The sequence below is a fragment of the Oryzias latipes genome, chromosome 8 (assembly GCF_002234675.1).
Source record: "Oryzias latipes chromosome 8, ASM223467v1".
NCBI classification, from domain to species: Eukaryota; Metazoa; Chordata; class Actinopteri; order Beloniformes; family Adrianichthyidae; genus Oryzias; species Oryzias latipes.
Genome location: NC_019866.2, coordinates 11,548,809 through 11,566,437, shown reverse-complemented (window position 1 = coordinate 11,566,437; position 17,629 = coordinate 11,548,809). Strand labels below are relative to the sequence as shown.

The following is a 17,629-nucleotide window of genomic DNA, read 5'->3' as shown; positions in this document are numbered from 1 at the left end:
GTGTGGTGTAAGCTCCTGTTATCCTGACTACCTGTTAATAAGCTTCTTAATTACCCCATCTTTGCAACCCGATGAACAACTCTCTCAGATGCACTTGCTGAGATTGGCAGCTTGTGATTGTGTGGTGATTTTCCTCCCACTTTGCAATCTCGCTTGGCCCATATAAACCAGAATAACAACACTTTTGATGATATACTGCCAGAGCTTGTCTGCTGATAAACGAGAAGGCCATTAATCTCTCTCAATCCTCCTGTTCTGAGCAGTGACCCCCCCACACCCACCCACCCTTCCTCCTCGCCTTCCTCCTCTTCCCATGCTGTCACTCTCTAGGCTTGCACCTGTCAAATTAGTCTCACGTCCTCAGCTGCCACTCCATGAGATTCGCCTCCTTTTCAGGCCAAGGCATCATTTTTTTCTGTGAAAAAGAAAAGAATATTTATCATGCCAAGCCTGATTTGGAGTAAAAGCCAAATTTAAGACCCCCCCTGTTGACTCCAAAAACAACGTAAAAATGAAACTTTATTGATTTCTCTCAATCAAAAACCAAATATGACTGTGACGAGGAATTGTGGACAATAAAAAGGGAAAAATGAAAACAAAAGCTGCAAGGGTAATGATGCCCTTTAGAAGGTTTGGTATAAATACAGCTGAGGGGGGGTTCAGGGGCTGGAGTGGGGGTGTTCACCTCCATCTCTCCTTTAGATGGACAAGAGCAGCTGTGGCAACAACCATGTGATAAGAACAAGACATGAGAGTCACAGCAGTGTATCGTTTTGTTAAACCTACTATGTCAAGCAAAGAAAAAACCGGAAAATAGATTTGAAACCTTCAAAATAAAATAAACTTTGCCTACACATTGAAGGCAAATTGGGATTGCCTTGGACACAATATTTCTATTATGGAATATGTATCATGTATCAAGCAAAACAGCACAGTTACATTGCATTTTTTTGGTGTTTGAATCTGATTTTTTATTACAAGTTTTTCACCCGGAACCTTGGGTCAAATGACATCTCCCATGGTTGATTACACTTTTTTTAATAATTGATTATTTTTTTTCAGTTTTTCATTCATTTAATGTTGCAAGTGCCAGTCTTTTAGACTTTGAACTATTTTCTTAAACAACATGCGAGCTTTGTTTTGAAAAGCAGAAACCGGAAAACTTGTGATGCTGATGGCTATTCTGCGATTGTGCATGGAGTGAGAGCAGTCAGTGAATCGCGGAGCCTAACAGAGCAACATTAAAGCTCCGGCTTGCCCACCTCACGTGAAGGACACGTACTCATCAGAACCAGGAGTTCTGCGTGGGGTCTGCTCACTGTCAGTCACTTCGTTTTTTGTCAGGGACAGACAGATAAAGTGAGGAGGGGTCGGAGAGCAGCTCTCACGGGAGCGTCTGCGGCTCTAGAGAGCTGTCACTTTCTGTGTGCATGTGTGCTGCTGCGCAGGGAGATTACCATTACGCACAGTGTGCGGGGCGACGCACATTGTGCGGGGCGCAGTGTTGGTGATGCATTGAGTCGGGAGAGGAGCAGCAGGGAGCAGCGACTGTCAGCGCGGACTCTCAGCACCAGAACCTGCAGAACAGGGGGAACTGTTATGTGCGCTGTTCGGGATTCGGACTCATTGATCCACCGCTGACTGACGATGAAATATGCGCACCGCTGAACAAAGGATTTAGGGGAAAACGTTAGGGTATCCTCCATAATTTAATCCCCACACCCTTTACGCATTTGCCTCTCCCACTTGGATTGTCGTCGATGCCCCCTTTCCGCCTCTGAGGACAGCAAATAAGGGCTGAATTACCGCTTTCCTTCGGTTGGAAGGCTCCAGCAAGGGAAACCATCTGGGCTCCTCGTATAAAAGTCCATGTGGACACAGAGAGGAGCAATAAACACGGCGGGCAGAGCTCATTTCGAAATGTGACTTCTTCCCATTTTTATTCTCAGCAAACCTCACAACAGTGCATCCTTCTGCAATCAATTCCCCATCTGTTTACATCGATCAAGGTACGTGCTTCTCATCATGTAGCCGAGGAATACTGAGTGATGCAAAAGGGGGGTGGGGATGGTCACATCCTCTGATGTTTGCCTAGATGCCAAACATTTAGATTCGCAAATGCATCAAATTTGATTTGCAAGCATTGGAACCGTTTGTGTGTGTGCTGTTGTGTGTAAATGTTGCTGTTTTCCTCTAAAAACTGCAGCACTGAGACAAGCGATTTCTATGCACCAAAGAGAGGGCAGAGAGATTTTACGCACAGGGCTTGACACGTATAGTTCTGACCCCCCGAGGGGTGTTTAACAAAACACGCACAACCCAAATCCAAATCCGTGCTGGATCTTGATGTTTATTTGATCTCAGTTTAAAAACCTATTGGCACATTTTTTGACATTTTGTTTGGGTATTTGCCTCCATTTTCATCACCCCCAAATCAGTCAGCCCAGTGTTTTAGGAGTGTCAGTTTTCCCTCTGTTCTTTGGAGTCCAGGTTAGATGTCATTCATTATTTCTGAATCACTCACATACCTCAGTGACAATGCTCCTACTGCTAGTCCCTCAAACAAACACTCTTTTCTGGAACCCCCAGAGACCCTCCCATTCGGTGTGTATTGTTATAGGAGAGGGCTGTGCAGGAGGGGTGATAAAAAGGTTTTTCTAAATGTGTGTTTTCAATTAGCTCCTGTCTAGATCAAGAAGATGCATGCCATTTTCCCACCAGAAAAAGACATAAACAAGAGCCCCAGATAGGTGATCAAATTTAAGAAGGCTTTGCACCTATAGGTCATTTTGCACAGCTGATGTTTGTATAGAAAGGCCAGCATATGAACTGATTGTTTGCAGTAGGGTGAGGAGACTACTGTTGTCAGTGCAGGTTTTGTACCGTCAGAAAGCTCCTGGGCCTTTTCCACAGTGTCCTGTTTTCCATCATAAATCAATATTCATCAGTGTGGAGCTGTTTATTCTCAGAGTGGGCTTTCAGGAGTTAGTCTTCCCCTGGGAAAAGATGATGCCACAGTGCATCCTCCGAGCCGCTGCCATATGTAGTCTGTTTGGATTCTTTTATCTTGAGGCATTTGCGTGCAGTGTAATGATTGTCAGATACAACGCCATTCATTTGCTTCAGTGCGTTTAAAAAAAAAAGTACTAGTACTCTGATCACTATCATACCCCCCCCCCCCCCTTGCATCCTGCCTCATATCTTGATCTGTTATGGAGGATGCTTAATCACATCCTGCATGACACTGGGGGTGTGTCTCCGGTTGTGTTCAGAGGTTTAAGATGCTGCTGCATTTCATAGGGCGGGGGTTAAAAGGAGGGAGGAGATGGTTGAGATTTGGCAGCGTTAATTGCCAACTCAATTAGCATATGGTCTTGCAGTTAGCCCAGTCACATGATAATAAGGCCTAATTAGAGTGGCCAATGATGTCTGAAGAGGCTGCAGAAAATTACTTCCGCTGTCACTTTTTTCAGCCTGGAGGCAGGTGGGTGTTTTTCACTATTCTCTCTTTTTTTTAATCTCATGTTTTCTCATAGCCTGTTTTATTTCTTCTTTCTGTGAGGTTGCTTAAAAAGTTTACATCCTACATCTCATACTTCGACATCTGCAGCTTCTCCACCCCTTTGCCCTCATTTCTTTTATATCCCCTATTATCCTCATCTTTTGTATCTGTCACGACCAGCTGTGAAAGAGGAGGAATGTTTGCCTAAGGGTCAGGAATTCACAGAAAATGTCTGTGCGACACAGAGACAAGGAAGGAAGTCATTGTTTTGTGATACATCACATCAAATATGTGCAAGTTCCTTATTGTTTATTGATATGAAAAAAATTCTTGAAAAATCTTGAAGGAATTTTAAATGAACAGGAAAAATCATGGTAATTCTTATGTAATTTAATAAATACTAAGAAAGCATCATGAAAAAAGGAAAGATAATGATTATTGTTTGTTGGGCGATAAGTCTTTTACCAGTCATTTTTTCTTGGGGCCAGGTTTAGGATCATGAGGTAATTTGCCCTACATGTCATATTTAAAGCAAAGGCGTTACTTTCAGAAACTGTTCATGGTTACAACTGTAAATTAGTTTTATTGTAAAACAGGCAGAAGGGGCTGTAATATTTATTTAAAGCCCAAAAATAACCATAAGAAAAAGGAAAATTGTTTCCATCCATCCAATTTCTATACTAAACAGGATAACTTCCTAAAAAGGCAACACTATAGCTCAAACAAAAATCTGTCGAAAGGTAAAATAATCAACAACCATAAATAAAAACTCCAAACCTCCCGTTACTTCCTGTCATACCAAAGTCTTTGCGGCTCTATCTGGTTTTATCTGCTTTTACTCTTCAGATTTGAGTGAATCAAGCAGCCCAGAACCAAGATGCAGTTTTAACAGGTGATCCATCGAAGACAGTATTTCCTAAAATAGATTCTGACCCGAAAAAACAAAACAATAAGAAAACTAATAATTAGCTTTAGGCTTTCGGCTGTCATATAAAGTAAAGCTTCCTTACTAATAAGCACCTTTATAAAGAGGACTTTTTTACTTTTCTTTTTTCCGTTTCTCTTTCAAAATTTGAGCTTTTTTCATTTTTTATTTATTTATTTGAAATGCACTGCACAAAATCTCTTTGGTTAACTTGTAGTTTTTGGTTTGTTGGATCGTCTGTAACACAGTTTAAATGAATTTCAGAACTAAGCAGGAGACCTCAGTATGGACCAAACAGCCCAGTGTGAAAGCACAGTTATTGAGACTAAAAGACTGGATACTGACACTGTTATTATCCAAAATTTGTATATGAAACCTTTTATTCTAGGTTTATATTTTTAGCTGCCAGGCCAGTGTCCCTATATACTTTACTGTTTCATCTAGTGTTTGTGTTTGTTGGCCAAAATGGTCTGTTAGTTCTTGCTTGGTTGATTTTATTAAAAGCTACATTTTGAAAGGTTAATTTCTCACTTCCACGTTTTTCTGAGTTGCTGTATGAGTTTTCTGTAACAGCAGGTCCTGCTGCTGCAGCGCATTCAACTGAGATTAACTCACATTTCTGAATTTAAAAAAAAGGTGCATGTTTGCTGTCTTTGTTTAAATGTCTGATATGTATATTTTGTTGTTTATCAAAGCCTTGTTAATATATGTAAAAAATGGACAGAAATAAGCTTGTATGATCTTTAAATTGTGGTGAATAAATGTTAAAAATTATTTTAAAAAAAAGATTTTAAATGATTTTATTATTCCCGTGTTGTCTACTGTACTTGCAGACTGCTTGTTTAAAATAAAAAATAAAAAACGGAAAAAGGATATGTAAATTAAGCAACTAAACATATTTTTATATCAGACAGTAATGGAATTTTACGAGCCTAATGACCTAACTGGCTTCATGTATGATTGATTTATAATCTGTTTAACAATCCTAACTGGCCTGGCCATCTCTACAGACAGATTTTCAGCTGCAAGCCCGTGCACACATGAGTGCATGCAGCCTTTAAATCAGTGGGTGCCAGTCTGCAGCTTTAAACCGAGGAAGATGATGCACAAGAAGCTGAAGCCATGCAGCAAAACTGATCCTTTTTTCAGTTACATAAGAAGCATAGCACAAAATAAAGGCAAGAAGACGAGAGGCAAGGAAGAAACCAAATTATAAAGGAGAGTGGTGTTTTGGGAAATTGAACAGTATTAAAAGAGGAAATAAAATAAAAAGATTTTCAAATATATTTAAATGTGGCAGATGGATGACAGAGATGTGGTTAGAAGGATGGTTATTTTTGAAATGGAGAACAGATATGGCTACTTGGAGCGGGGGTGACAGTAAGAAAAACATGTCTTGCAACATAAAGGGGGAGGAAAACGCAAAAGCAGCCGCATCCTCTCGGTTCTGTTCAAAGCAGAAAGCCACAGACTCCTCCTCCTCCTCCACTTCTAAACATAATGTATGTTTTTGTGAGATTTTGCACATGCATGTTTGGCTGCTGGCATTCATACATGTGTGCAAAGTCTGCAAAGTCACAGTTAAAAAGCAGCCAGTTTAACCATTCGCGCAAGACGGAGTGGCAAAATGAGAGCTGGTCAAAAAGTCTCAAACGCTTGTCTATCGTGAGGTTCTCAGGACTGTGGGACTTTATTATCTCTGGCATGTCAATGTGAGAGGGATTGTGGGAAGAAAAAAAGACAAAGAGAAGGAGTAAGTGAGTTTTTCCCTTTTTGTTTCCTGTCCTCTTTGTTTTTATTGCTGTAATTTACAGATGAGGCGTTACCATGGTTATCAAGGGCCCTAGAGAATAAAAACACAATGTAAGGAGGAATTGGGTAAAGGTTGGTTTTTAGTCAAGTATCAGTGTCAGGTCTTTGTTAGAATCTGAGCCATATCTCTGTTGAAACACCTTCTGATGTCTATGTAATCCAAAAATAAACAAAATGACACAACAACAAACAAAAGTACGAAATACGGGTGAGCATCAGTTTTAATTATGATAAATTTTGGTGGGTGCAAATCTCTCAGGGACACATGAAAGAGCTTTGAATGATTAATATGTATGAACCACACATGCACAGGTCTTCTACTGTTTTGCCCGGAGGACTGTTAAATAAATAATATGTCACAAAGTTGCGAACAACTGCTGCCTCAAAAGTATTTTAGCATGGGTTTAGAAGACACATCAAATAAATGTTTGAACCATTTGCCATTACTGTACCATTAAAAATATATACTTGAAATGTTGCTGCTTTTCACACATGGACAAAATTGTTGGTAACCCTCATTTAATAAATGAAAAGCCCACAATGGTCACCAAAAAAACATAAAAAAACTGACATGGACCACAGAAAGTTGTTGTGGAAGAAGTCATGTGTTGAAGCTAAAGGCTGTGTTACCATCTTCAAGCAGCTTGAGGTCTCTATGACGACAGCTGCTGACATCTCTAGACGTATCCAAAAGACTTAAAAGGTGAACTCTAAGGTTAAAGTACATCCGATCACACCAATGTGGAATTCATGGAAGAAGAACAATTGCTGTGACAGCTGGTAGAATGTCCTTTTGACAGATGAGCCAAAATTGGAGCTTTTGGACAATATCAACTAAGTCCACATAAAAAATTGAACCTATCCAAGAGAAAAACACTCTACTGCAAATCAGATGTGCTAACGAGCTTGGTCTCAAACAACTCTCTTTAAGGCTCATGACACTTCCTACAGGACATTGACCCAAAGCATAAACAGCAAAAAACTAACAAGAAAATCTTAGTGCAGAACATTGGAATATTCGGAAGAAGCTTTCTGTAAACTTTAGTCTAAATACTGTTGAACTTTTGTGGAAGGAGCTTAAACACGCCGACAATTAGTTGAGTTTTATAATTAAAAGTGGACCAAAAAGCGAAACATTTTTCTTTCACTATAAGGGTACCAAGAATTTTCCCCACATGTATTTTAGACGCGTGTTTTCATTGAGTTTAGTTGATGAGTAGTAGGCAGATTAGCACTTTTGCACATGCAAATTTGTTGGTGAGTGTCCTAAATGTTTGCAAAGTCACAGGAGAAATTGATAAATGTGGAAGGAAGTTTTGATTACAGAGCTTGAATAAAAAACCAGGAGGGTGTTTACTGATTTCTGTACTCAGGAAATAGCTGTAGATCGCAACGGTATGATCTGCCACAAGAAAAGCATGCTTTCACTGTGGTTGGAGAGCTTGAAGCTTGCAAAAAGTAGTTTGAAATTTCTGAAAAAAAATCTCTTTGTGCATTTTCTTAAATTATTTCGTTAGTGCTCATGCAGCTCAATTTTAATCTGGACTTTAAGAACCCTGCCTTATCTTTTCTTCTGCTTCATGATCTCCGACTTAAATCAGTGCGACAACAGCTCATTTGTTCTGATTAGTCAATGTGGCTATTGTCACAAATTACTTGATTATTTTTACAGTCAAATTTCCCCTGCAACATCAAAAAATGAACTAAAGATGTAAGGATGGGGGATGCATTTTGCGAGCAGCTTAGAACTTCAGCTTTCTGTCACTTCTTCCTTCTTTCAATTTCTGTGATAAAATGAATCCCAGCAGTAAAGTTTCTGGTGGAACAGTGTAACTGAGTCTGCTGAATGTGAAAATGGGTGTAACTAGTGTTCTTTAGGTGTGCAAATGGTACACTATAATCAATATTATTGAGTTTGAAATGATATCAATCGCAACATTTCTTTGGGTAGTTAAACGTCTCACAAAAGGCATTAGCTTCCTGATGCTATGCATCTGCCGGTTTTCGTCACTACAGCTGCAAAAAAACACTCCAATCATCTTTCAATCTATCTTTTAAAAACATTCCAAGTGGTTATTTAATTAGGATTATGTAAATTTTAGCCACAATGTAGAACACAGTTTCTGCAGAGCTGCAGTAGTTCAGCAGAAATTTGCCTCTGAGTTGTAGGCAGGACAGTTGGCATGGAGTAAGCCTGGCCTCATTTCCCATCATCCTTTTGTTTACACGCTCTCCCACTAGGCTGCAGCCCCTCACACCCCTAAGCTTTTGAAGCTATCCAGGCGTACAGTTTTGAGCCGGATGCCAGCTCTGATGAAGAAAACAAAGACGTAGTAGATGGATCTATTTGGATGCATCGGAATGGAGTGGAGCAGGGAGTTTGTGGCCTGCCGACTGTAGCACCGATGTCACTGCTTTTGCACAGGCTTTTTCAAACTGCATTTTTCTGTTTCTTCCTAATTTAAAACTATTTGAGTAAAGAAATACTGAGAAATGCAATTTTGAGCTTAATTTTCTTAACATATGCCCCCCATTGTCAGAAAAATGCTACAAGAACATTTTAAAAATACCAAATACACAATTTTCACCGGAGTGGGTATTTCAAACCTTAAAACCATCTTTGGGAAAGTTCAACATAACCCTGAGCCTACACCCATCCATAAGCACTGCAGCGGCAGACACTATTGCACTTATCAGCAAGACGTGTTTTCAGTGTTAACAGTTCAATGATTAGCTACAAGCTAGAGGGGAAGAAGTAAAAAGCAGACAGTTGAGTAAGAGGCGACCTGGAAAGAATGTTGGCATGTTTTGTGACGGCATCCCTGTGCAGAAATGTGTTTGTGAGCACAGCGCCTTTAAACGCAAATCAGCCTCCTAAGCACACAGCCTGTCAGGTTAGAAAACAGCATTGATCATCACTGCAAAGTCAAAATAAAATTGTAGTTTGTGCACTTGTGCTGCTCAGTGCATGTGTGTACAGCTATGAAGAATCACCCTAAAAAGGAGAGAAAGGTAGACTGAGACAGCAAGGATTTTGTACAAGGTTTGGTGGCACAGAGTGCTTTCAGCCTTGTGTTCTTGTATGTAGTGTTTTATGCATCATCACACCTTTTTGCCATGCCCCCAGATGCCTGATAGTGAGTCCAACTGCTTTTACATGCTACTCCTCTTCTCTAAATCTCAGATTTTTCATAAAACTATGCATGATTCTGCAGCTTTCTTGTCAGCACTCCAGCAGCTCCTTTGCCGAAAGTGACAAGACAAATCACACATCATGTCTGGAAGCAATGTGCTGCAGCAGCTCAGACTGTTGCTGTATTGAGAGTAAATAAAGGCTTGTTAGTGTGTTTTTTTTAAATTGAAGCTATAAAATGGATTCAAAAAGGTATTGCTTTGGGCTGCTCTTGACAAAACAGGATGTGTGTTTGGTGCGTGCATTCAGGGCTGCAGTCATTCGCTCAGCATGAACTGCTGTCCTTTGTTTCCTCTGCAAAAACACAGCAGTGGCTGATTGTCTGCTTTGTTTCACAGTCGGACGGTTGCTGAGCGAATGAGTGACTGCTCAGCTCTGTAGCTTTCCTAACATTTATAAGCAGAATGACTCACTGTCTTTAACTTTCCTCCACTTCTCTTTCTCAATTCTTCCTCCGTCTCTGCGCTGTTTTCTTTCTATCTTCCTCTCAATTGCTCTCTCAGATATGGCGGTCCCACCGGTGCTCCTGCTGCTGCTGTTGACTGTTGCTCATCACTCCAAGGGTCAATATGCGACTGAACAGGAGAGTCTACCAAGAGGCTGCGGCTGGGGCCTCGTGCGCCCGTACACCCTTCTCTGTGACCTGGACTCTATTTGGGGTGTTGCTGTTGAATCTGTGGCCGCTGGTGGGGTTCTGGCTGCCATCTTACTCGCCCTTGTCCTGCTCTGCCGTTTACGTCACATCAGCGAGGCAGAGAAGCGCAGCGGTGTGGGTCCCATACTCCTGCTGCTCCTCGGCATTCTTGGCTTGTTCGGCCTGAGCTTTGCTTACCTGATAGAGGAGGATGAGTCCCTCTGTCTAGTCCGCAGGGCCTTGTGGGGCCTCCTTTTCGCAGTCTGCTTCTCTTGCTTGCTGGTTCAAGGTGTCCGTCTGCGCAGGCTGGGTCGGGAACGTCGAAGCCCTGGAGGCTGCGCACTCACAGGCCTAGCACTGGGTTTGAGTGCAGTGCAGGGCATCATTGCTGCCGAGTGGCTACTTCTGACCGTGCTGAGGGAGGGAAGAGCGGCCTGTCAGTACCTGCCTTTGGACTTCTCACTAGCCTGCAGCTACGTTCTTGCCTTGCTACTAGCTGCCCTGACAGCCGCTTCGGTGGCTCTGTGCGGGAAGACGCACCACTGGCGCTGCAACGCTATCTGGCTCCTGGTGACCTGCCTACTGTCTGTGCTACTGTGGGTGGCCTGGGTGGGCTTCTATCTATACGGCAATGACTGGCTTGGCAGATCTCCGGACTGGAATGACCCGGCGTTGGCAATCGCTTTGGTGGCTCAAGGCTGGTTGCTGCTGATCTTCCATGCCATTCCTGAATCCCACACCTGCCTAAAGCCCCCACCACAGCCCACTGCCCCAGACTATTTCGACACATCGCAGAACTCAACGCGGATGAGGGAGACGAGCTTCGATGAGGACATCCCTCTCTCACACAGGCAGTTTGTGGAGAACCAGGGCTACGGATACAGCGATGAGAACACTGCAGGTACAACTTCATCAGGTATTCTAGATCAGGCAGGCGTTTGAGCGGACAGCCTGTGGGAGGAATGTAGGCCAATGTGAGAAATATCTCCAACAGACTCTAGAAATAAGAACCGAAGAAACATTTTGCTGTGTAGGAAGTGGTTGTTCAAAAGAAACAGTGAAGCGATGATTCAGAGTGTGTACCGTAATCTCTTTTTGCCTTCCTTTTCATTCCATGCCAGGACTGAGGAGTGGAGGTGCTGCCGGGCAGCACAACAGCAACACCGGCGCCAGGCCTAGCGCTCCTTTCCGAAGCAACGTCTACCAGCCCACCGAGATGACCATGATTCTAAACGGGGGAGCGGTGAGTACAGCCTCCCAGTCACAGGTACACGCCGCTTCCACGCCGCTCTCTCATTCGACCATGCCGACAAGTCTGCATGCACATCCGTGCGCTCTGGACACCATGTCATTGCAGAAGAATGAGGGAGAGGTGTGTGTGTGCGGTCATTTCAGCATGGGCTTGCACTCTCGTGTGTGTTAGGCCGGCACATGCATGGACGGTTCCATCACGTCAGTCATTTGACTCTGATTTGTGTCAGCAATTCTTAGGCCGCCTCTGTGTTTGTCTCTGCGTCTAAAAACGTGAAAGTGTCTCACATCTGCAGACCTGTCACACTCTTCACTTTTACAGGATGAATGTTTACTGGCTGCCACAGAATAACTACTTTCAATGCTCTGTGTTATGATTAGAGCACACAAAGCAAAGAGCAGCCTGCAGATCTATTGCAGCCACAATTCTAAGAATAGTAGCTGAAGTGCTGATTTGAAGAGCGCTGTGGCTTCTTAAGCTGCTTTGCATGAGCTATCGTTTGCTGGAAGAAGTTTTCTTTTTGATGCCTTAGTTATTGCCCAAGGGGCAATTTTATATAGCATTACAGAACATACATAGTAAAGTCAGCTGTTTATTATGTTAAAAACAAGGGATGAAAGAAAAAATTTTTAAAAAATTAGAAAGCAGTGTTAAGAAATGCAGATGCTAGTGCTGAAATAAAGGCTGAGCTTGACTTTTGGACAACAACAACTTTTCTTTCAAGCTATGGACTAATCCATGCACGTTTCAAAATTCTAACTCAGCTTTAACTGATTCCTCTAATTGTATAATTTCTAAGTTCATTTCTTTTGAATTTAGATCAAAAGAGCATAAAACTAAATCACTAAAGTAAAGTTCCTTTAGAGGACCACAAAAACCCAGTTTGGATGCGTGATATAGTGAAAAAATACGGCAGACTTCTTTTTTTTAAAGGCTGTAAACTGAGCAAATAAAGATTTCTCACAAATCTTAAAGTCTTCACGCTAATTTTTATGCAATTTGGATTCACAAGTTAATAGAACAAAATGAGCACATTGGGAAGAAAAGGTATGTTTTTTTTTCATTCAGCATATATAGAAAATGTATAAATATTTAAAGCATTGAGTCAAAGAAAGCTTCAAAGAATTGCACAGTTTTACCTTTGGGGGTTCCTGTCAGGCTGCAGGAAGCTGCAACGACTAGAAAAGTTACCTCAGGGAGGCCATAAATATGGTGAAAGAAACATATTAATCTCCAGTTGCTACACTAAAAAAAATCACTTGTTGGTTGAACTTAATAAAATTGTAAGATGTTTTTCCACCCAAATTAAATGTGTTACAGTAATTAGAACAATATGTTTTTGTTGTTAGATATAAATGTAAACATGTTGGTGCTACGTGATTCATTGCGGTTTCTGGATGATGATCAAGGAGTAGTCCTACTAGATTTATGTAAACAACAAGCAATATGACCTGACTTGACCTTCTTGGGTCATCATAACTAGAATCATAATTATAGCCGTTCCTTCACTGAATAAGATACTTTTTGAAATAAAATGTGTAAAATGTCAAAATCACAAATCTGTAGTGAATACATTTTAAAAATTTAATCCATTTTTAAATGTACAAAAGCTAATACAATAGTGTGCTGGCACTGCAATGTCACTTTCACTCATTTGTGGTGGAAGTTACAACCAAAGATCCCAACCACGATGATAAACAAGCAGCGACCAACACAACCCTTAGAACACATGAAAATATCTTAAACAGAACAAAACAACAAAACATTTCTACCCAAAATGCAAAGCGGCTACTGCCACCTGTTATGTTTGCAATATAAACACATTACAATTAAGCTCACGTGGCAAAAGGTCTGTTGGTAAATGGATAAGTGTTTACATGAACATAATTTCCAAATGTTAAACTACAAAACAAATTAATATTGTAAGTGTGATGTAAGAATTAGGGTAATGTAAGAAACATTTAATTTACTAAATGTCTTTAAAGACCCACTCCAATCGTCTTATGGTGCATTTTCAAGGCGTTCCCAGTGTTTTATGACATTTTTTGGCAAAATGTAAAAACTGTGTCGTTTTCTTGGACATAGCTTCTGCAGAGCTGCAGGGGTTTGTTAGAAATTCACTTCTGAGTTGCTGCTCTCATTTCCCATCATCCCCTTGTTTACACTCTCTCCCGCTAGCTTAAAGGCCCTTACAACCCCAAACCTAACATTACAGGTGCAACAACATTGGAGATTCCAGCTTAGACGAGGAAGACAAGAACGTACACGGTTCTATCTGTCTGCAAGTGGATTTATCGGAATAGAGCGAGCTTTTTCAAGCTGTGTTTTTTCATCAGCTCTTGATTCACCACAATTTGAATAAATACTCAGACATTTCAATCTTAATTTTCTTTATATATATCCTCCATCATGTGAACAATGCCACAAGAACATGTTAAAAATACATTTTTTATTGGAGTGGGTCTTTAAAATTAACTATTATTATTCTAATTTTTGCAAATTTTTTGACTAAAATGAGAATACATTAAAAGGGCCACATTAAAAGGAACATCATTTATGATGCTTGTGTGACTTATATGACATACATCAGGTGGCTTATCATTCACAAATGTGCCTTTTCAATCTACAGGTGCCCTCGGCCCCTCCCACTTACACGGGGAGGCAGCTGTGGTGAGCGAGGCGTTTGGAAAGAAGATGTATGATCAAAAAAAAAAGGAGAAGAAGTGGGTGTGGAGGGAGGGAAGGGAGGCTCCAGGTTGGATTGGACTTGTGGGAATGGATTTACAACGCAGATGCCTGCAGAGCCCTTTCACTCTGTACAAACTTTAGTACCGTAACACTGACTGTGTGCCAATCAATGTATGTATGTGTGTGAGAGAGAAAGCAGTTCATGGAGGACAGAGCTAAACTCTTTCTATCATCTCCACTTATTCATAAGCTTCAGTCCAGCAAAATTGAGCTTTTGCTGACTAGAACATGAAACCATCAACTGAGTTTGTCCTGTTTTTGGACTGATCTGTTCCTCTGACACCACATCCTTAAAATCTGTGAAGCCTAAAGTTTCTTCCGGCTCTCATCCTGTCAGGCAGGATGTCTCTTCTGCTGCTCCACACAATACAGGCGCCCTTGTGGAAACATTTGGCTCTGCCCTCCACCCATCCACACTAGGGCCACATGGGCAGCTATAGAGCTGGTGCATCGCCCTTGTAAAAAATAAGCTGGCTTGTGTAGGTGTAGAACATCTGAAAGGAAACTGTGTGAGTGTTCCCATCCCACTCCAACAAACCCTCCAGACTGTTAGGCCTGGCCTTTGTGTTCACCTAACACATGACTCTCCTCACCTGGACTCATCCTCTCACCTGCATGAACAAAAACTGTGAACTGGATCAAAAAACACCCTCGACAAGCACAGAGACATAAAACAGCAGTTTGGAACACCTGAATGAGGGGATTGGATGAGGAGGGCGTCAGTCCCGAGCGAGGAGGTGCCGCCTTGTGAATCTAGGTCAGACTGCTTTGCTCCCACATCTCCAGTGGCCACTGGCGGAGAGCGGCGGCAACAAGAGTGTCACTTTAAATCAGCAGGAAACAGAGCGAGGATATGAAATAAGCAACTCCTGGTTCCTCTGTCTGTTTTCACGAGAGCTTCATAAGTGTTAGTGGAAAAAAAATCAGAGTCCAAGTTGCTTTCTGGTGCTAAATATTCCTGCACACAACTGTGGTGAGGCAAAGAATTAACACCTGTGTGGATGGTCAAGCCACAACTTCCAGACTACAGTTATATTTAGTTGTGTGGAGATATTCTAGAGCCTTAGAAAGATCAGATTTACACAGCAAAAAGGCAGCGGGATCAAATATAATAGGAGGGTGCAACGAAAGGAGGTATCTGGAGGTCTGATGGGAGTCTACAGTGTATTCTTCAGTTGTGTCTATGTGATAAAATGGCTCCCTGGACCATTCAGTCTCTCCCTCCTCCTCCTCCTTCTCATCTTCCTCCTGTCTCTCTGTGATCTGCCATTACGCCAGTCCCAGTGCCAAGAAGGACTCTCTTTCACCAGAGTCTGTTTCACTCCCTTCCCCTTTATCATGGCACCAGCTCACCTGAAAAGCTGTGTACATATTAGTGCAGTAAAGCTTTGCTTGCTTCTTTACTTTTTTTTTTTGGGTCAGACCATAAGCTGAATATAAACTCCAGTAAAGCACTGAAGGACCGACCACCACAAAACAGATTTTTTATTTTTTGCTGGCTTCATGCTTTTATTTTTTTTCTCTCATTTTTAAATAGGTTTTTTTGAGTGTGTTGCCAACTCTAGATAGGCTTTTATTTTTTAAATTAATATCAATGCAAATTAAATGAATTACGTAGTCAGTACCTCTAATTCTTAGTCAGAGCGGTGGGGATATAAACGTACTTATTTTGGGAAAGATTTAGAAAAAGGGATAATTGCTGTGAATAATTCAGCTTTGAGCAGCAAACAGAGACTAATTTAGTCAAATGTTGGGGTAATTTAAGCACAGCCAACTAAAAAGTCACTCAAGTGAGCCATGGACGAGGAAAGAAGTCAGGGTCAGGCCTCGACTGCTGCTGTATGTTTACGTCATACACACTGGCTAAGCTAAGACAGGATTGTCAGTTACAGTCCAGCTGGTCAGATCCACACAGGAGGAAGTATCCTCAGGGTTTTGGACGGTTAGCACCAAGTCTCATCACAGAGTCGAGGTGGGAGGTTTCCATTTTTTTGACGTTTTCACTCAATGTGAAGTACAATGCATTAAAAAAGAAAACCCTACATGATGTGACTTCGTAGATTTTGCACTCCTCAAATACTTATCTGTGCATGCTTATCACACCATTTCAACATGCAAGACCTTTCTCAGATGTACTTTTCAATACTAACTCTATTTATGTAAAGGTCATGTGACAGCAGTCATGATTTACGTGTATATCAGATGACACACTTAATATAATGTCTGTGCTTTCTTAAACATGAAAGGGAGCTGGTTCTTGTGAAGCAAAGAGATTAAAACATGAAGGAAATGGTCCAAAACGAAGGTCCCCTTCATCAGTGGATCTAACATCTTCCTCTGCAGGGTTTGAACACTTGAAGGATTAAAAAAAAAAAGAATCTTTGGACTGATTTTGTCTCTGTGTTTGAAATTACGTAGACAGTGGTGAAATTTGCACAAAACTTCAATGTTAAGTTCGTCGTCCCCTGCAGCCCATCCGAACACTCATCCTCCCCGGGCTCGACACGTCCTTGCTTGTCCTCTCCTGGTTTCTATCGCCTTCAGGCTGTTCCAGTCGATCAGCTGACGGGTAGTATTGGTTTTCACAGCTATGACTGTGCAGTGACGCAGCATGCCTATGTATTACAAATTTGATTCCCCTCATTAAAAAAAAAAAAAAAAAAAAGACTGTTGTTTCTGTAACTGATTCAGAAAAAAGTTCAATAAAAGTGTCATGTTTGTAGTTAACTTTTTATTTGATCTGGTGTTTTTTTCTGAAAGTGGTTTCGAAATAAAAAACAAAAATACATTTTTTTTAAGTGATTTTGATTTTCTTTTTGTTGGCTTTTACCATTGTAAAATTTTTCTATGAGCGTATTCTGAGCCTGAACTGACTCAAAATGTTTTGATTTTAGGCTTAAATCCACAAAACAGATTCAAGTCTCTGGAAAAGAATAAAAAAAACTGGAATGCACAAATGAAGAACAGGGAAACATTTCATTTTTTTTTTACAAAGCAGAAAATAATTAAATTATTCATGCAAAACTATTTGTTGAATTTTCTTAAGTATAGAGGAAAGCGTTTTGGAAAGAATATCTTTTTAGACTCTTGTTTTATGAGAAAAAAGGTTTTCATAAATAGTCAGGTTTTTATTAGAAAGAAGCTCTGACTAATGCTTGCCCTCAAAGTGAAATGCTACCTGTTGAAAACGGGAGCTGCAAGTGAGGAAAAGTGAGCATTATTTTGGATTTTTAAAAACAATTCTTTTCTGCCATATAAATGTTTTTCTTTTGTTTTATTTTTTTGTATACAAAAGTTGTTCACATGCAGCCACATGACTTGAAATGAAACCATTTTTTGTGTGACAATAAATTGGAACATAATTCTTTAAACTGGGTCTCTCTCTGTTAGAAGATAGTTGTAATGTACACTTCCATCTGCAGTTTGGAAGCCAGCAGCAGTTGTTCCACACTGTAACAGCCTGGTGCCGCCTCCCTTCTGCTGCTTCCTGATCCAGTTTCAGTCCAAAATTGCTAGACTCTCCGGAGCTGGCTTTCCTATCAGATATCCAGGATGAAATGGAC

The 17,629-nt window shown here is 41.0% G+C and overlaps 1 protein-coding gene across 3 annotated transcripts; it reads left to right on the top strand.

Moving 5' to 3' along the window:
• The first annotated feature begins 1,192 nt into the window (after positions 1–1,192).
• On the top strand, positions 1,193–16,864 carry gprc5b (G protein-coupled receptor class C group 5 member B). Of its 3 annotated transcripts, none has more exons than XM_020705312.2 (5): positions 1,193–2,009; positions 9,771–9,793; positions 9,936–10,967; positions 11,188–11,333; positions 13,948–16,864. In XM_020705312.2, the coding sequence occupies exons 2-5, from the start codon at positions 9,790–9,792 to the stop codon at positions 13,990–13,992; spliced, it is 1,227 nt and encodes a 408-aa protein (XP_020560971.1). In that variant the 5' UTR covers positions 1,193–2,009; positions 9,771–9,789; the 3' UTR covers positions 13,993–16,864. The 3 variants fall into 3 exon arrangements, with proteins under 3 accessions (XP_020560971.1, XP_020560972.1, XP_011476500.1); XM_020705313.2 differs by having other exon boundaries at positions 1,194–2,009; positions 11,188–11,309; XM_011478198.3 differs by lacking the exon at positions 9,771–9,793 and having other exon boundaries at positions 1,195–2,009.
• Positions 16,865–17,629: the final 765 nt, after the last annotated feature.